General features: G+C 44.2%; 1 protein-coding gene across 4 annotated transcripts in view; it reads left to right on the top strand.

The window, feature by feature from the left end:
* The window catches only part of slc10a7 (solute carrier family 10 member 7), a 93,258-nt gene that overhangs the window by 65,518 nt on the left and 6,941 nt on the right, over nucleotides 1–20,799 (top strand). For all 4 annotated transcript variants that reach the window (XM_061252351.1, XM_061252354.1, XM_061252353.1 and 1 more), the window contains exons 8-11: nucleotides 2,644–2,809; nucleotides 6,379–6,430; nucleotides 6,556–6,629; nucleotides 19,655–19,800. In XM_061252351.1, coding sequence (XP_061108335.1) covers nucleotides 2,644–2,809; nucleotides 6,379–6,430; nucleotides 6,556–6,629; nucleotides 19,655–19,800 — 438 coding nt within the window. The remainder of the gene's footprint in view (nucleotides 1–2,643; nucleotides 2,810–6,378; nucleotides 6,431–6,555; nucleotides 6,630–19,654; nucleotides 19,801–20,799) is intronic.

Here is a 20,799-nt window from a genome sequence, read left to right as displayed (position 1 = left end):
ACTCTGACAGTCTATATTGGGTGTTTCATATGAAAGAGAATTTTCTGATAAAATGTTAATGAGCCAGAATTCTTCTCAGTGCTCTTATTACAGAGCGCCAGTTTTGAACATTTTTCAAAGTAACACACCCAAATCCACTGTTTGCAATGAATAAGTAATACGGCCTTGTCACTGAAGTATCAAGCGTGTTTTAATCAGCGCTGCTATAACAGAAGCTTTTTGAATACATTTTTATTATCATTATCATCACAACAATAATCAGAACTTCTCCAGTTTCAAAATGGGGTTCATGCGTTCGATCTGTGACTCCCTGTTAATTTTGTGTTGAAGAGGAAAATTAAAACATGATATAATTTAAGCTACTGTCACTGGATTTTATGGAAAGAAGCTGGACAAAGGCATGGTGAAATACTGAAGATCTGAGACAGGGCTTTGTTCCCTGGTCAGAGAGTGGTGGGGCATCCACCAGTCAGTGCCTCAGAATTACTGGTGGCCAGCTCTGTTTGTTCTGGATGAGTTGCATCATTCATGTTGTTTTCTTTGTCTTTTCAATCTGTTGGAAATGGCCAAAGCCCTGATAATTCCACACGGTGCTAAAAGGTGGTATTTGTTTGAATAGTTCTGAAATTCTGAGATTCTTCTTGGCCCTTATTTCATCACAAATCTGTATAAACCTTGTAGGAGATTTATAGAGTTCATGTGTCTATCGCTAATGAATAAGTCAGTTTGATAAACCAGCTCATTTTAGCAATTCTAGGCAAACTGGAAAGCCTCTGTATTCAGTTCCAGTATGCCAAATGTTTGTTTAAATAGTTTTACCCTCACACCGTGTTGCCTGTACTTCCCCCTGGACAGTGTAAATGAAGGTCTGTATCTGAGGTAAACAGGCATACAATTTGTATAAAAGCTTCTCAATAAAAATATTGTTAATTTATATAAATCCTTTTTTTAGGTGCATGTTGCATATGCACTAATGAAATAATGCAGTCCTGTTACTTTCTTAAAATGGCATCAGTAGGTATTCTATTCATTTGAGGGAAAGTGTGAGAGCTCTTGTGTACTATTGAGTTCACTATAGCGGTGAACCACGTCGCCATTTTAGAGGAAGAAGTGTGCTGCTCCAAAATATTCATTTTCTTGAACTCAGCAAGCTTGCTGGTGAGGTCCAGAGGTTCCACTGGAATCAAAAAGGAGGCTGTGAATGGACACTAACACCAGTGTTTGGATACGACCGGGGACATTCACACCTCACACCACTTTCTGTCAGATAGATACACACTCTATGTAGATACGCCCTGCATATTTCAGTGTTTGAGAAGAAAAGCTTGGCTTTCTCAGTGTGCAAATGGAGGAGCCACCAAAAGCAGTGGGAATCCATTAAAGAAGGCTACATTTACTCCCCAGCCCAGCTCGAAGCTGCGTAGTGGAGTTTCAGGCGAACGGCAGAATGAGCTTTCATCAAATATGCATTTTTCGTCCAAAATAACGCCGCGAGGGAATTAAGTGGTCAGAAGGTGTCCTACCTGGAGAGAATGAAATGACTGGATCCCATAACCCCGAGCTATGCTACATTTATATACCTGATGTAATGCTGATGTAATGTTGGGTCACTTTCTCTCAGAAAAACGTTTGACCCCATTAGTTTGAGAAACGTCTCAATATTTTATATATGCAATATGATTATTAATATATATACATTTCTTCATTTTTCAAATTTTGGATGTAAGGTTTTGAAAGCACATTAATGAATGGACTCAGCGATAATTGAATATTTCGTTTCTTTTTCATCATTTCCCTAAAATAAGTTTCTATTTTTAAATAGTAAGGTATGGTGAGTCCAATGGGCTGCAATGTGGCCTAAAAATAGTATCTGGTCCAACCATGCTATTTTCAGAGAAAAATATGTGTTTTTTAGCATTGTAGGTTGTGTTTCAACATGTATATCTAAAGTGGAGAGTTGGTGAAAATTTTATCTTAAATTGTTCAAATCTGGAGAAGATCCTGTTGTTATTTTTTCCAGTAGCCCTGGTCTGAAAGCTTGCTAATGCCATTTGTCCTCAGGTTAACAGAGAGACTGGATATAGGCCTGATGAATTATTCAGTGTCCCACAACACATGCACTTTTGCTTTTCAAGCATGAGTTATAATTTAATTAGAAACTTCTGGTGCGTTGCCGGCTATTTAAATATTAAATTGTTCCGCTGATCATTTTCGATTAGCCACCCCGGTGAAATTCCGTAAGATGTCAGTGGGAGTTGTGCGCGGAGTTCTGTTCGGAATTGTTGTGGAATGCGGAGGGGGACTACGGTAATTACATGCATCCATTAAAATCAACAGAGGACCAGGACTTCAGGGAGGTCTAATGGGGACGTCTCGGTGACAGCTAGCAAAGAGCATCTCAAATGATTAGCCCCCGGTCGGAGGGCGGGATGAAAATGTACTCCCGGTTACAGGGCCCAGCCGGAAAAGTCGCATGGAAAATTCTGGAGTTTTCCAGGCGAAGCGACATTCCCAAACCTCGGGGGGTGTCCCTCAGTCGCTGCGTGCCGCTCCGCTGTCTCCCTGCGTTTCTCACGCCCCGCTCGGCCCTCGACCCCGCGCCCTGTCGACACGGCCTCCACACCTCCCTCTCCGCCCCCGCAGGTCTGCCGCCATTTTGTGAAGGACTGGCTGGAGCGGAGGAAGCCACCGTTCGGGGTGATCAGCAGCTGCGTTCTGCTCCTGATCATCTTCACCACCTTCTGTGACACCTTCTCCAGCCCCGGCATCCAGCTGGACCACCTCAGCCTGCTGCTGGTGGTGCTCATAAGTGAGTGACCTGTGCCCCTTCTCACCCAGAGAGTGAGAGAGTGTGTGTGTGTGTCTGCGTATGTGTGTGCAAGTGTGAGAGTGCATACACATCTGCATGCACGTGTGCTTACGTTAATGCATCTGTGTGCATTGGACACGCTTATGTGCTTATATGTGTGCGTGCATGAGGCACGTGTGTGTGAATGAGTGCGTGTGAGAGTATGCATATGAGCGTATGAGCGTGTGTGAGTGAGTGTGTGTGTGTGTGTGTGTGTGTGTGTGTGTGTGTGAATGTGCGTGTGTGAAAGGGTGCGTATGAGCATGTGTGAGTTGTGTGTGTGAGAGTGGTGCGTACATACGAGTGCATGTGTGAGTTGTATGTGATTGAGTGTGAATGATCATGAGTGACTTGTATGTGAGTGAGCGTGTGTGAGTTGCGTGTGTGGCAGTGCGTGTGTGAGTTGCGTGTGTGACAGTGCGTGTATGAGTTGTGTGTGACAGTGCGCGTGAGAGTGGTGCGTACATGAGAGTGCATGTGTGAGTTGTATGTGAGTTGCGTGTGTGACAGTGCGTGTATGAGTTGTGTGTGACAGTGCGCGTGAGAGTGGTGCGTACATGAGAGTGCATGTGTGAGTTGTATGTGAGTTGCGTGTGTGACAGTGCGTGTATGAGTTGTGTGTGACAGTGCGTGTGAGAGTGGTGCGTACATGATTGTGCGTGTGTGAGTTGTATGTGAGTTGCGTGTGTGACAGTGCGTGTATGAGTTGTGTGTGACAGTGCGCGTGAGAGTGGTGCGTACATGAGAGTGCATGTGTGAGTTGTATGTGAGTTGCGTGTGTGACAGTGCGTGTATGAGTTGTGTGTGACAGTGCGTGTGAGAGTGGTGCGTACATGAGAGTGCGTGTGTGAGTTGTATGTGAGTTGCGTGTGTGACAGTGCGTGTATGAGTTGTGTGTGACAGTGCGTGTGAGAGTGGTGCGTACATGAGTGTGCGTGTGTGAGTTGTATGTGAGTGAGCGTGTGTGACAGTGCGTGTGTGAGTTGCGTGTGACAGTGCGTGTGTGAGTTGCGTGTGTGACTGTGCGTGTATGAGTTGTGTGTGTGACGGTGCGCGTATGAGTTGCGTGTGTGAGAGTCGTGCGTACGTGAGTAATCTGCCCCATCCTGCTGGCAGGTTCCTCAATCCTCCCTGGCCCTGGTCCTCCGACGTAGCCGGTTAATCAGCCTTGGCAGAGATTTACTAGTGATCCCTCGCCATGGGCGACCCAGCTAATTATAAGCCTGCATCTTCTTTAATCTTGTCCAGACTCATATTTATTCCTTTATGTATTAAAGCAATCTGTTAGCTTTAGACGCCCTGTCTCCAGGCTTCGGCCCGGGCTAACAGGCAGAATAAGGGGGCGATAGCTCACCTGTCTGCGCTTCAGAAATAGCTCCAACCAATTTCTTACCCCTTCTTAGTCTCCCAACGCCAAGCCGATCGAGCACCAGACACGGTGATGCATCTACCACACCACAGCCCGTTCGGCTAAAGACACCGAGACAGAGACAAAGCCTGAAAACTGAGCTAAAAATAAATTTTCTTTGACTTACCCTGAGAGGTTTTTGAAATGAGGCATTGTGCTTTGCCCCTCTTTTTTTCACTAAATGACATGTAGTAAAATTATTGATCTGAGCCGGAATATTCCTCTCAAATTGTGCCGGTTGTACTTAACAATGTCAAATCCAATGTTATAGCTGTGTAATAGATAACGTCTGTTTGCATTTTCACTTATTGACAAAAGTTACTTTAAGTGTAGCCTACGTTATGGGGAAATTCTTGTGTTATGACATTTTAATATATTTATTTAATAACCTAAAATATTTTTTTACTAAAATATCAGATAAAATCCATCAAAATGCATCTGACGTAATCTTTATCCCTTCTGTATAAAGTAGGTTTGTGTTGTGAGTGTTTTATGTATGCGTGTGTGTGCTTTGTCTGTGTGCTTTCAAATGCGTCTTTTGTAGATGGCTTTGTGAGTGTTTGGCTGTATTCTCCTGTGAGGGTAATTTGTTGTTTTGCAACAGGACTTCAGGAGATATAAACACACTTCTGGGTGATCACACTCGCCCCATGTCAGACCACGTCTCCCACAATCCACCTCTCTCCCCTCCTCTTTCTCACCATATCAAGGTCAATGTCCTCATCAGAGGCAGGCTGCTTTTGATGAAAAAGCCACTGTTTAATCACCTTTTAAAAGCTCTCATCTGCTTCTCAGTCTATTTAACAGAAGAGGTTTTTCCAATAAAATTCAAAAGCTGATTGAAATAATACAGCCCTGTTATTTTCGCTCTGCAATTTCATTTAACTTTTTGAAGTTGTGGAATGTATAAAAACATTGATATTTATTGAACCGACTTTATTGTCCCCATATAATGAATAAGAATATAGCTTTGGTGAAGATAGGTATTCCTCAGCATTTAAAATATGAAATTTGAACCAAATTTGCGGAATTCAGTCCAGTACGTTCGCTGACATTTTTTTTCCCCTCCCGAATATTGAGCCATTTTTTATGCTTCACAAGTCATCTCTGTTCCCCCCTAACCCAAACACTGACTGCTACACTTCCTTTACCTGTATCTGTGCTGTTTTCTGCCCTCACCTACAAGCCACTGGCTCTGTTTCACATCACAGGCCACACAATGCTACCGCTAGTGGCAATCAATGGAGGAAATGTATGTGTACTGGCTGCCTTTGGAGTCTGGCACGTCACTGAGAAGCACTGTAATCTTCGGTAATCTGAACAACTCCCACTGAATTAATCCAACTGTCCCCACGGTGGGACAAAGCCAGTTGGCTAATGACATGGCCCAGGCTCAAACCAGCAATGCCTAGGCCAGTGCTTCCCAGACCTGTTCCTGTTGACCTACCTGGTAGGGTTTGGTAGGGTTTCACTCCAACCATAAAAAAAGCACCTCATTCAACAGCTAGAGATCTTGTTGAGCTGTTAGTACAATCAGGTGTGAAAACACACGGAATGGGAGATCTCCCGGAACCAGGTTGGCAACCACTGATCGGGGCCACAGGGGTCAGCATGTGCTGATGACCTTTGTGCCGAGATTATATTGGTATTGGTCAATGGTTCAACAGCTAGAGATCTTGTTGGTAGCCTAGGGTAACCGCACAGTTGGTGTAAAACCTCAACTGACCAATCTTATGCACCCAGCAAGCTGGTTCTATGTTCGATGGATGGTTGGTGCTTTATTTTATGTTGGGTGATCTGACTGCCCAAGTCCCAAAGCCATGCCATTGTGAATGAGAACAGCCATAAAATTGGCAGCCATCTTGCTTTTTCATATTGATACTGGATGTGAGCTCTCTGGGTAAAAAAAACAAAAAAACAACTAACATTCGGTTTTGCTGTTTTTGGGAACTCACAATTTAAAGGAGGAAAACCTGAAATCCACATCCACATCTGGCTTCTAAAACGTATTTGTGTTGGTCTCCCGTGCTGTGGTCATCACTCTTTAAAAAGGGCTGTTTTCTGTGTCTCTCTCCGTCTCGGTGGTCTTGACCAGTCCCGTTTGTGTGTCTGTCTCCTGCAGTCTTCTCCATCCAGCTGGGCTTCATGCTGCTAACCTTCCTCTTCACCACACGGTACGTACCGTACCCTCCGAGCACGCCAAATTCTTCAGCCAGATTCTCCCCATCCCACGACGCCTCATCTCGAGGCGCAAGATTGACGTCTCCCTCCCTTAATCCCCACCCCCGCTGCCTTGCAGGAAGAGGTCCGGATTCACGCCAGCGGACACCGTGGCCGTCATGTTCTGCTCCACACACAAATCGCTCACTTTAGGTAGGTGCATCTTTTCTGTTGATATCCATTCCTGGGCAGTCACGAGTCATGCCTTTCGGTAGGGTCTGAACAAGACTCCCCGGTCTTTCATTCTCTTACATCTGCTGAACTGAGGATTTGTTATTGGCCAGGTTTACACATGCAGTGTGCTGTAGGTCCAAGGAACCGGCCAACAGGAAGTTGCAGGTTGTGTTTTTGAGGAACACACAGAAATATTTTCATGTTTGCTTTTGCTATGTTTTTTTAAAAGTTATTTACCACTTCATATACAACATGTTTTTCTGGATCCACTTTCCTAAATAAGATTGGCCTACAAGCGGTCTGAAAGAAAGTTTTCATTTTGGAAAAGAATGTATACAGGAGAACTAAATGGCTTTTTTTAAGCTTCTGTATATTGTGTATATTGTGCATAGAGAAGTACTGTTTGAGTGAGGAGGTGGAGTTCTGATTCGTGTCTCGTCTTGGGTTTCAGAATACAGAATCGTCTTCATTTGAATAGCCATCAGCCATAAGTAGCTTGTGCATTTTTTATGCGACCATTGTGCAGGAGTCTCGTTACTGTGCTAAGGTTGTGTAAGTGGCAGAATAGAGTGAAGTGAACGGTTAAATATTAATCACGTCGCAAAACACCACTCTCACGTTAATTAAGTCTTGAGTGTCCAATGGATGGACTGATGGATTTGATAATCCATCAGGAAATAATTAAAGTGCGTCGGAAAATCCCAGTGATTAAAAGACTTTTCCTACGAAATGGAATTTCATGGGGAAAATGCAATTGGTGAATTGCCCCATGTTTTGTCTTTTTATTCTATTGAAACAACATTGACATCTTTGACCAACGTTGCATGTTACATAAGAGCATGTATAACAGTGTTTGATGTTGTGTTTATTTCTTTATGTGCTTTGTTTTGAAGCATGTTGACGTTGAAAGCTCTGGAGTGAAGAGTGCTTTCAGCTGGTCTACAGAGCGATTCCATCTCGCCCAAACATTGTTCCCCTCACTCAGTAATAGTACCATTTCACCAGTTTATGCTGATTAACCTTTGTGTTACAGTATCTGGAGCATAAAGAGCTCATATAATATTTATACATGCACTAAGCATTATTAAAAATTAAGAAACCCTAAATTGTATTAACCTGTAATAATAATAAGACATCACCTCATTGTCCAATAACGCATCCTCTGTAGGTTACACTTATCTGCACTATATACTTACCTTGATGTGAAAGAAAATTATATAAAACATTACATTGTATAAAAGGGCAATATAGATGACCTCATCTGATGCATGCATGGAATTATCGATTTAATGTGCGATCTTGCCAAAGATTGTGACTAAGTTTTTGAAATCCGTATTTGGTGGTTGCGGCTTCTGCCTTAGTTGGGTTCACAGGAAATGCATAATATGTACAAATGACCACATTTTAGACAAAAGTAAAAGTTGTCTGAATTGCATATGCCATTGCATTATACTAGTGGCTTCTCTATGTGGTTTATCAGGGGATGGTTGGGATATTTCTACATGAGGCTTCCTGCTCGTCCTGAACAGGAAATGGAAAGACCGATGTAAAGCCACTTAAAGGTTGTGTGGCCACCACCAATTTTTATTAAACTGGCTACGCTCACTTTCAGATTGAAATTTGCACTCAACTGATGTGTTTCTTTCTCACCTGTGTTGCCTTTGTCTTCAAAGTAATGCCAGCTCCTCACAGTCCTGGGACATGAGATTCTGCACATCTTTGCTGGTCCTGCCTTTTTCCCAGAGTTCAATGCTGGTATCTCCTTTGACAGTGTGTCTGGAGAAAAAGCTGGTTTTTCTTCCAGCACTCTTGGTGCTTGAACACACCCCAAGTCAGCCCTTTTTCAAAGTCACGGCCACAGCTAACGGCTTTGGTCCTACACCTGCTGGATTGTTATTTATTTCATTATTTAAGTTAATAACAACATTAAAGTAAGTAGTCAAAGATTGTAAAGAAACCCTCTGTGGATGATTTAGTAACCTTTAAGTACACTTAAAAAGTACACCAAACACACATCGGAGACGTTGTCTCTAGCCGTTTTACAAACTTCACGAGACCGCTTTTCTTATGCGCACATTTTATGAGTGCAGTTGGACTTGTGCGTTCCACAGTGGCGTCGTATCAACACTATCAATGTTTAATTTCCCTCACTTCAGTAACGAGGAGGAGATTTTCAGTTGTGTATTTTGCTCCCGCCGGCGATGGGCTTGTCTGTCTCCTATTTCAAGTTCACTCTGATTTCAGGAAGCTGAATTTCTCGACGCTTTGGCCACAGCTTCCGTCGAGCTCTCATTGTTCTCGACGCGCCCGAGGACCCATAAGCACAGAACGAGGCGCGGGGGGGGGGTTTAAATGTTAATGGCATGTCGCTGTGATGTCGGAGAGCTCTCCGCCACGCGCTTCTCCCCGCTCACGCCAGCATCTCCCACCTCCGGAGCGGAAGGCCGATCTGTTGTACTTGTCCCGGGGAGACGGCACGACACGGCGCGCGCGTGAAAGTTTGATGCGTCCGGCGGGGCCCGGTGGATCGGCCGCCCGTCTGCAGCCGCGCGGGCCCCGCCGGCTGGCCGTGACAGCCGAGCTGATCCATCATTTAGAGCCGCGCGTCACAGCGTCTTACACCGACGCCCCTGACGAGCGTTTCAGCTCGTTTCATCATGGCCCGGTAATGAGGCCCCGGGTGCCTCCGCTCTGCGCACGGGTCCCAGGGGCCACAGGGGCCCCGCACGGGCAGGGCCTCACGCCAGGACTCACGGGGGGGGAGGTTGTGAAATGATCCGCTGCTAACGCCGCTGTAGTCTCAGATCCACACAGTTGACCTGTTACCCTAGCTGCTGTGTGCGTTAGCATCGAGTGGATACGTTCAGGAGCTAGGCTGTGTTAGCATTAGCAGGTAGCATTGGATCAAGGCAGTCTGTTTGAGTTCTGCACTGTATGCCACACTTATCCCTGACTGGTAGGCTGCTTTGGGGACAGATTATGTTGTTTGTGAGCTCGTTGAGAATGCCTACATCCCAAAACACCGTTTTATCTTCCCTTCCCATGGAAAATTGATAATTTTCTCCCACTCCCTGCATTTTTTTAAATTAATTTTTTTTGCTCACTCTTGCATCAGTTTTGAGTTGCTGCTCTTCCTTTTTACAGAAATCGGCAAATTGAGATTTTTTACTCTCTTAACATTTCTGTTTAATTTAAAGATAAAAGTCAGCTCCTTTGAACACATGCTATTAATGTTAAGTATCTTCAAAATTGTTTGCACTTTCCCTTTTTAAATGTACCGTGAGGAAGAAGACCTGAAAAAAATCTGAGATTTCCTGCCGGTCTTCACTGCATTGCCCTGCTGCTTTATTTAAAATGAGCCTATTGTGGCCTCGGTGGTGTAATGTAAATGTAGCATTGTACGCCATTTTATTCAGCACCAACAAACAGTGAGCATTGAGGACTGTGAATCTCACACCCAGCAGCATCCTGCACTTGTTACGGCCCCTGAGAGGCAGAGGACCCACCGTCTCACCCCCGGCCTGCCCTTCTGCTTAGCCTTAATGATACCGCTAATACGTTCTTTAGCAAAATTTGATTCATAGCTTTCATTAGAGCATGTGCCAAGGTGTCTTTGCTCTTTTATCCATTCCGTTTTAATGACCGCCTACGATGGAGGGGGGGCACCGGCAGCCCTTAATCATCAGAGCGGGCACCGGGGGGAGGGTCGGGGGTCGGGCGGGGGGGGTCAGGGTAGCAGGGCACAGCCCAGCTGGTATCTCTTCATAATCCCAGTCCCAGGAGAGTGAAGGAAGAGCGCTTTGGGCTCTGGGGATTATAGGGGCCAACCGGGGGGGGGTAGCGTGGCTAATTTATTAGCGCCCGTCATGCTTCTGCCCTTATCCTCATTAATATGGAACCTGCACAACAGTGGGGTCTGAGGGAGCGCAGGGTGGGGTACGGGGCCCCGGTCTCTGGGCTCAGCCGGCGTGAGTAATGGCCCGGTGTCTGCCGATACGTCTGCGATGAATAAATGAGCAACCTCTCTGTGTAAGGAGGTGGTTCCTGGATGGCAGTCGCGCGGCTGTACATTTGTTTACAAAGCAGGTGGAATGAGGTGCTCTGTGATGTCGCTTCCTGAGACGGTCTGAATAATTAACCGCCCAGAGACCCGATAACGTGGAACGCGTTTAACGTGTGTCCTTTTTAAAAATGCAGTGGCAAATTCAACCTGCCCCTCCGCCTCTCCCTCTCTTCTCCATCTCTCTTCTTTCTCTCCCCTGATTATTTCACGCATTCTTTCTGTCCTGGCTGTCACTTTTTTCATTCGTTCTCTTTCTCTTTGTATCTTGGACCCTCTCCCCCTCTCTCTCTGTCTCTCTCTGGTTGTACAAGCTCGGGTAATAAATGACAGATGTTTTTCCCATCCGGGGGCTGGCTTCAATGCCATCGTTTTGGGCCTGGTCCAACGTTTGCAGAGGAGAAAGATGGATTAGATTCCAAATCCCAGTAATTTCAGCCCTGGCCTTTATCCTGGTGCCATGCAGTGGGCTGGCCTCGGCTTTCGACTCTCGTTTGTCTGAGATCAGAAAGGTTAGGGACTGCAGGCCTGCCGCAGCCTGGCCAGAAATTATGAGGAGATTTTGAATATTATTTTTCAGTGGTATTCAGTGGTATTCCTATTCCACTGCTCCAAGCAGAGAATGCTCCTGTTCCACTGCTCCAAGCAGAGAATGCTCCTGTTCCACTGCTCCAAGCAGAGAATGCTCCTGTTCCACTGCTCCAAGTAGTCACTACTCCTGATCCACTGCTCCAAGCAGAAACTACTCCTATTCCTCTGCTCCAAGCAGAAACTACTCCTGTTCCTCTGCTCCGAGCAGAGACTTCTCCTGTTCCACTGCTCCAAGCAGAGAATACTCCTGTTACACTGCTCCGAGCAGAGACTATTCCTGTTCGACTGCTCTAATCAGAGACTGCTCCTGTTACACTGCTCCAAGCAGAGACTACTCCTGTTCCACTACTCCAAGCAGAGACTACTCCTGTGCCACTGCTCCAAGCAGAGACTACTCCTGTTCCACTGCTCCAAGCCGACACTACTCCTGTTCCACTACTCCAAGCACTGACCACTCTTGGTTCTTGCAAGCAGGACATGCTTCCCTGTCAGCAGATATGTGTAAAATCTCCATAAATGAGACTTAATTATGTAATTTAAATATTGCCACTATCCCTCCACCGACTTCAGATAGATTGTGTGGCACTACTTTGAATTTGCGTTCAAAGGAACAATGTTACCCCAGCGCTAATGAATTACCTCTACACAAAGAGCTGCTTATGTAAATGTTACATCTCGCCAGATGTTATTGCTGAAAGATACATTTCTTCTTGCCTTGAGCTCCGCAATTTAAATAACCATTTAGGTAAACCTTTGTACCTTTTCTGCCTACCGGGGGCGTCAGGTTTGGAAGTGGCTAAATCAATATCAATCCGCTCTCCTTGTGTCAACAATTTTTAGATACGTTTTTTAATTAAGTCTAATTTGCACTTAAAAGTAACACGCAAAGCGTTTGGGGCCTATTTTCCTTTTTTGGAATAAAATATTGCAGCATTTACAGTAACTTAAATCTGCTTGTTGTGATTGCTGTACTTTTATAAAATATGAAACTTCACTCCTCCATTTCAGTGAAATGCATGTGCTGTTATGAGTGTATACTTCTGTTGAGAATTGTGTGGACCAAACATGCTTTTATGTTTTTTCTTGTTCAATTTGTGTTGTAATTTTTATTTAAAAAACGTGACTGATATATGAAAATGTCACCCAATGTAGGTAAGTGTATACGGCTGTGAAAATACTGAAACCTTAATATGGTAAGCAGAGCTAGCTAGATCCTGTATCATGAAGCAGGAGTTAGCTGGGTTTTACTTGGTATAAGCTATTTTTACTTCAGTCCATGCTCCAGTTTTGGGAGGGTTCCGGGTTTTACTCAGTTCCGGGTGCAGTTTTCCAGTTAAATCAGTAAAACAGGCCCCTGGACTGTAGATCAATAGCTGTGCCTGGGTCAGGCCACACTCCGGTGTACCTGAGGTACGATAAAACTTTTTGCTTTGTGGATGTGACTGCACATGATGGGCTGATGAATAGATGTGTCTTTCCATCTCTCCGGTACACAACAATAGCAGCCACTTTTAAAATCTGTTTCTTCATTGAAACTACAGCAAATGAGAATCCTGAAAAGTGTATTCAGTTTAACAGCACGACTTAACTCCAGCATCCTCCTGTAAATGCGATCTTTACTAAGCTTTTTATTTGCATTTGTTTGTTTTGCTTGTTCTAATGTAAAATATGAAATGTTTCTGCATGGAAACATTTTACAGGAGGTACAGTTGCAGTATCTGTTAAGGCTTTCATGTTTTGTATGATGTAATTAACTTCCTGGAGAATGTTTTTCACTAAAGTTAATTTATTTTTATTTTTATTTTATGTTTAAACAAATAGTTTATATACAGTATACTCAAGGCTAGTTTTGATTGTGCTATTTTTGTTTCAGTCTTATTTTAGAGTAGTGTGCTTGCGAGCAGTGTTTGCGAGTTGTATAGAACATCCCCTAAAGGCAAGTTGTTGTTTTGTATAAAGTTGTTGAAAATAATTCGTTATTTTAAAATATAAAACTTGTATGTAATACCTGTAATAATGCTTTAGCCAAGCTACTCTTTGCAATGTGAAATATCCACGAAAAGAAGGCCAGCATCACAGACCATAGACTGTGGAAGAGGAATGTTTGTATGTACAGTACATCGTGTAAGTCATAAAGTGTATTTACGGCTACCGGTGTATTTAATTAATCGGTGTTATTACAAACTAACTAACCGGTGTATTTCTCAAAGTAATTAGGAGTGGGTCTCTGGTGTCTTTTCATGGATTTGTGAGAATCTTTGCTCCCTGCTGGCTGCGCCACACTGGCAGCTGCGGAGGAAAGGCGACTTTGCCTCCAGCGGTACAAAAACGCGCATCAGAGAGAAACAGTTGTTTACTTTGTTTGAACTGCGCAGCCGCGCCCCTTGGGGCGACGGTTCGCTTGAAGTGCGGCGTCTTTCGTTTTCGTCTCGTGACAAAGAGACGGTTGAATAACAAAGGCGCTTTCCCTTTTCGCGCTCCTCGAATTATTCATTTGGCCCGTTAAAATTTCAGCTCGGCGTAAACCGGACGCGACACACAAACTGCATTATGTTGTTTTTTTACGGCCGTCCAGCTCATCCGTCTTTAATGACGGGAGAGCTGCGGTATGGCGGTACAGCTGGTGAGCTGAGGATGAGTGTGTTGCGTAACTGTGTTAAAGTGAGGAGACGGCGAGCGCTCTGTGAGAACTGTCCCGTCTCATCTGTGCTCTGATCTGTGTATGAGGGTTAATGCAAGAGACTCGGCCGCTGCCGCTATGTGCTTTCCAGCTATCTGACACTTGACTGAGACCCAGTGTTTTCAAGGAGAATGATTTATCCTCTTTATCATTTGGTGGTATTGGGTCTCTGCCTCAATCTACTTGGAATAAGGCTAGGTTGAAAGGTGTTAGTTTGAAGACAGAAATATCATGTTTGAAACACATAATGCTAACGTTACTTGCAGAAAAGTATCTGAACTGTTTTTTTGTTGTTTTTTTACGTGTTCCTATGAACATCGAATTTTATAAAAAATTATAATAAATCCAATTTGGTTTTCAAATACCACTCCAGAGCATAAAGGTTCTGCAAGCCAAGAACCCATTACTTATCAATTATGGAAGCTCGCTTTGTCAGACTTAATAAAAATAAATAAAATAATAATAATTTCTACTGATATTTTTATATACATTGTAAGCACATCATTGCTTGATGCGTGGTGGTGATTTAATTGTTTAGTAATTAAGCTAAAATGAAAAAAGAGAAGAAGAAAAAACGTTACATATCCATAAATTCTTATAGCAGAATACATCTTGTGTTTCTCTAGAATGGGCCCTCCGCCATCAGTATAGGTGTCACTCAAGTGAAAAATGTTTTTTCTGAAGATGCTGTGAATTTATGTTAAGGATGAATAGGCTAGTTCCCATAAACATTAGACATGTTTAAAATGTAATTTTGTGTGCCATCCCATGGCTGGTTCCTGATTTCCATAGGCCTTTGGCTGCATAGTGGGAGATGCTTCTTATTCCCTGATATCCATTGCAGCTTTCAGTGGCCCGTGTGAACTCCATTTGGTACTGTTTTCTAATGTTCTACCTTATTGTTCTCAGTCGATTATTCATTCTGCTGGATCCTAGGCAGTTATATGTGTTTTTGTCTGTTCTGATAACTGATAAATGAATAGGCAGTTGTAGTATGTTAGACTGAGGGGAATCCTACAGATGCATTTTGGTTTGTTCTCTGAAAGTGCTCATTTTGTCTTGGCCTTGCCTCGCCTTACTGTATATGTAGCCTGTGATGTCATTGGTGAGACCAGATTAGCCCATGAAGTCCTCTGTAAGTCCCAGTGTAGTCCGTGCTTGTGCTCTGTTGTGTTATTTCTCATATAGCAAGTGCCGAAGGGAGAAGAACAAGGAGATGTCCTTGCCTGAGGCCTGTAAGAAGCTTTAAAAGTTTTAAGAGGTTTAAGATCTAAGCCGTATGTTTTTTTTCCCACATGCCCCATAGTGCTGTCTTACACAAAATCCGTCTTTACTTGGTACTTCTTGGCATGAACTCTGACACTGCTTTTGGGCATTCTGAAGGTGAGAGAGTTTCTGACTTCAGCAGGTTCTATGTCTCAATTGACGATGATGTTTGTTCACTTGGCCAATACGTTGATATCAGCGCTTGTATCAGAATCTATGATTCTGCTTACACTCTGACTTTTATTTTATTTTTCGACCCCACGAACAGCAGTAAGATTAGAAGGTAAAGAGCCCATGTGATAGCTACCCAGCTGCTGAGATGCGAATGCTAAATTATTTGTTTTATAGCAAGTTAGGTGAAGAATAAACTACAGGGCATGTCAGAATCAATCACCGATTGAACTGAGAATGAGTTGTTTACCACTTTTCACCCAAGCTGCTGGATTTTCTGTGATAAAAATGAAATTGCGGAAGCTTATGAATGAAAGGCACGCAGGCCCAGGATCAAAGACAGACACACTGCAGGTGAGCCTGACTGCAGGTACCTGGGCGGCACCATCTCACCTGGCTGTCACTGTCACTGAGTCTTTATCAGTGGGACTTTGGCGGGGGAGGACCGATGAATATGCGAATGCAGCACTGTTAAATGGAATAAAATTATTAGTTTCACCCGGGTCACGTCACCAGAGAAGGAAACGATGGGCTTACGGCCTTTACCTGTGACATCCGAGCTGCTTCCGCGACACGCTTATTATTTCTTCATAAGAGCGAAAGTGCAGCCCCGCTGGGAAAGCTAATATTATGAGGGGCTCACGTCCTTATTGTTTTGCCTCCCCTGCCAGCGGGGGTGGAGGATGAAAGTTGGTACTTAGACATTGTTGGCAGATGTCACTTGAAAGCACTCCTTCTGTAGTGTGCAGAGATGTCAGAATCCGTCGGGTAATTTTTTGACAAACGTGTCACGGCTGACACGGGAATGTGGCCGAGGTACATTAAGAGATCTCCCCAGTGCTCGGAGCAGGGAGTAATGTGCCCCATGAAAGTGCTCCTCCTCTCCCCGCACCGTGTTCTCGTCTAGTGCCGGAGAGAGCCCCGCGCAAGAAATGACTTCAGTCAGGAGGAGAACCCATTTACAATATGTGCTTTATCACGTCTCAGACAATGCACGGCAGATTAGAGACATTTTTGATGAATCTTTCATAAACACTTTCGAGTGGCGCGGCTCCGGGTCCTTCGGAACGCGCGCGCCTCGACCCGTTCGGCGGAGTCGGATGTCACCCGGCAGAGCGGCGGAGGGTTCGAGAAGACGGCGCGGAAACTGCCGGAATGGGGGGGGGGGGGCGCATTCAAAATTCATGGGCGAGCCGCGAAGCTGCCATGATAGCGCTGTGGAACTTTCTTTTGAAACCCGCGTCACTCTCCTCCGCCATTTCTCCTCTCAAACAGAGAATCCCTCTCTGTGTCCTCATCAATTCTTCACCGCGGTTTGACATGCATTTTATCCATTTGCATAGCCGCTCTGTCTGCGACTCGCGCTGCAGTTTGCCTTAACTTCCCTTTAAAATGCTGTTTTAAAATTGATGCAAGCCAAAAATATATAATGTATAAATGCATCAAATGTTGGGCTGATGTTGTTGCACATTATTCCTTTTGAAAAGGGGTTTTGTTCATGTTTTAAGTGTACTCTGAAATAACACACAGGAAGGTGCAGACTTCACCGAGAGACTGACTCGTCTAACGTTTGAGGATGGTTAGAGACACGCAGAGCTGCTGTTTAGCACAGGCAAACATCAGAAAATATTTACTGAACATCCGCACTGGTCTACGCATGTGTCAACTTGCCTTGACTCGTGAAATTGTGTTGAACGGAATTCCGGAAATTGGGGAAATACAGGAGGTGGCTTGTGAAAAATCACTTATGCCTGGTTTCATTTTATTTATTTGTGTAATGACAGGGTCAATTTACAGATTAGCTTTGCCAGAGTTGGTTATAAGCTCATTTGCTCCTGTAGTCCCTGTTCAGGTACCAGGAAAAAAAAACTGTAGTACAGTCTACCTACTGTTTCTCATCGTTTATTTGACTTTGATCAGGTATAGTAAGACATCTACAAAAGTGATCCTCGACTATTGCAGGAGTAGTACACGTGAGTAGTACACTCCATATAATTCTATGTGGATACAAAGCAAACACAATTAGTTATGGATAAGAGAGGTAAGATAGTAATAACCACCTACAGTAAAGTATGAATTAATGTCTGCTTTATTTTCCTCAGTATTGATTTTTTTTTATTTCATTGAAGTCACAGTGATATAATTAGTTACAAAGCAGCAGAAAAACACATTAGGCTTATCATTAATACTACTGCTACTACTGCTCACACTGCTTTTATTCCTGTTCCCAGACATTAAAGGAACCAATAAAAATGTGTAACCGTTTAAGATCCCAAATATGTTCTAAACCAGTGGTCCTCACTCCTGGTCCTGGAGAGCTGAAGGGTCTGCTGGTTTTTGTTATTGCCTTAATATCAGCAACCAATTCAGACCCTAGAAACCAGGCGTGGTGAGTTAACTGTGTAATTAACTTATTTAATTGATCAATTAAGTGTTGAATAACAACAAAGTCCAGCACACCCTGCGGCTCTCCAGGACCAGGAGTGAGGGCCACTGTTCGAAACTGAACATTCTAACGCTGCTAAGTACAGTAACAAATCAGTACTGCTAATTGTAACCAATGGAGAACTGCTTTAGAATTAAATAATAATAATAATAATTTTTCAAGAAACCTAAACTTTTATAGGGATAATTGTATTAAATTAATTGAATAGGGACAGTTATGAGAGGGAGAAATATATTGGATCCAACGGTTAACTGTGAGGGTAGCGCCCCCAGCCCTATCACATAGCCCTGCTGTGACCTGTCTGCTCAGGTAGTGCGCTGGCGGTGATCCATAGTTATCAAACATGAGGACGGTCTCTCTGTGTGTGGCCCAGTGCTGGCGCAGTGCCATTTACAGGTATAACCTGACACTGCCAAGACCCATTAATACCCAGCACATTGTGTTGTGAGGCTAATGGCTACCTTCTTGCCTTTTAGCACTAGTGCCAAATCACATTTAATCTGTCTAGTAGTTTAATCTGCCGAGTTTCATTAATTTCTTTTTTGATCATGCATGAAAAATTGTACCTGTTTCTATGCGACTTAGTTTAAAGCGGGCTCAACACTCAAACGCCTTCCACTTAACAGTTCCAAGAACTACAGTCGTATGTGATGGAATGCAATTGCACATCCATTTTAGACCAAAAACATTTACAGAAATGACTCATTTTTTCAAACCAAATGTTTCATGGAGTTTATTAATGTGCAGGATATGGCCTTCTTGGATTCCATTTCATCTGCTGAAATATCTTCTATTGTCCATTTTTGGATAAAGGAGAGTTAATGCATATGATGCATTAAAAAACATTAAAAATTGATCAAGTTCCATTTAAATTCTAGGTACGTGTCACTTTGTGTGAGCATCGCTGTCTCTTTAAATAGTAAGAGCTGTCTGTTCCGTGCCTGTCTGTTTACAAAATATGTGTCTGCAAATGAGACCTGGCCCCAGCAGACCAACCCCTTGTATGAATATAAATAATAGATAAATATTAGATAAATAATTCCTCTCGCTGAATTATTGAGGACTTTCAGAATTCACGTCAAGAGAGGGGGAAAAAAGAGCGAAATGAGGGATAATATTATGGGCCTCTCCCAGACTTTGCGGGTTTTGTGAGGCAGGGGGAACGGGAATGGCGCGTTAGAGAGGAACGGGACGCGGACGTGACCCCAGCGTGACCCCGCAGAAGGCCTGGAGCGAGGGGGGGGGGGGGGCAGTGCTGACGGGGGTGTGGGTCCGAGCTTCAAACGGGCGCGTGCGGGGTAACCCCCCCCCCCCCCCAGGCTCTGTTGGGGAAAGACATGGCTCCAGGTGAGAGCGGTGTTGGGGCTCGTTTGCAGAGGCAGCCCAGGGCCACAGAATAAAGCTCACATACTGATGGGCAGGGGCGTTCAGGGAGCCAAAGGGGTTCACGTTAACACCCGGGCGTTGCTTGTTTATCTGAACAGAGTGGAGCTGGATGTGTATGAAATAGAGAGTCTGTTTTATTTGTTTGTCCTTAACTGTGACATAATTCATAGGTTTTATTTTGTTCATTCAGAAGTAATGCAAGCTTATATTCTCAAGTCATATTTACAGTTACCGCTTTGTCCAAAGCAGGTTCTTCACCTGCGTTTCAGTCATCCCACAGCATGGGGGCAGTAGAGCTGCCTACTCTCCTGTTGCTCTTTTTCTGTTCCCAGGTATTCCCATGCTGAAGATCGTGTTTCTGTTCCCAGGTATTCCCATACTGATGATAGTGTTTTTGTTCCCAGGTATTCCCATGCTGAAGATCGTGTTTGAGGGATATGAGCACCTGTCTCTCATCTCCGTGCCTCTGCTCATATACCACCCTGCACAGATCCTGCTGGGCAGCATTCTTCTGCCCACCATCAGGTCCTGGATGGTCACCAGGCAACGGGTAGGGATGAAGCAGCTGTATACGCACACGCACACACACACACACACACACACACACACACATATATACACACACACACATACCCTCACACATATATACATCCATCCATCCATCCATCCATTCATCCATTATCGTAACCCGCTTATCCTGAACAGGGTCGCAGGGGGGCTGGAGCCTATCCTAGCATACATTGGGCGAAAGGCAGGAATACACAGGTCGCCAGTCCATCGCAGGGCACACACATCATTCACTCACACACTCATACCTACGGGCAATTTAGACTCTCCAATCAGCCTAACCTGCATGTCTTTGGACTGTGGGAGGAAACCGGAGTACCCGGAGGAAACCCACGCAGACACGGGGAGAACATGCAAACTCCACACAGAGAGGCCCCGGCCGACGGGGATTCAAACCCAGGACCTCCTTGCTGTGAGGCGGCAGTATTACCCACTGCACCATCCGTGCCACCTCCACTGCACCACATATATACACACACACAAAAACATACACAAACACATGCACACACAAACACATATACAGTGCAGTCCGTAAGTATTTGGACAGTGGTACAATTTCTGTTGTTTTGGCTCTGTATCCAGCACATTGGATTTGAAATGGAACAATGACTATGAAATTAAAGTTTGGACACTCCACCATCTTGGGTGATGCATGTAGGAATTGCATCCCTTTTTATACATAGTTCCCTACACGAAAATGAATTGGACAGTTAGCTTCTCAGCTGTTTCGTATTTCTCAGGTGTATTCAATCACTTACTTAGTACGAGTATAAGAAAGCTTTGAGTATCTAGTCTTGTTTCTAGGCTTTTGATTGCCTTTGGATTGTCAATGGCTTCCTTGACTTTCATTGGCACAACTCATTTTGACAATCACCAATAACAGATTCCAAAGGCAATCAAAAGCCTGTAAACAAGACTAAATATTCCACGCTTTCTTATTCCTGCAATAAAAAGCGATTGAATACACTTGACTAATCAGAAA

Source organism: Conger conger, chromosome 8, assembly GCF_963514075.1.
Source record: "Conger conger chromosome 8, fConCon1.1, whole genome shotgun sequence".
Classification (NCBI taxonomy): Eukaryota; Metazoa; Chordata; class Actinopteri; order Anguilliformes; family Congridae; genus Conger; species Conger conger.
Note: the sequence above shows the minus strand (reverse complement) of the source record. Positions and strands in the feature narration are given on the sequence as shown.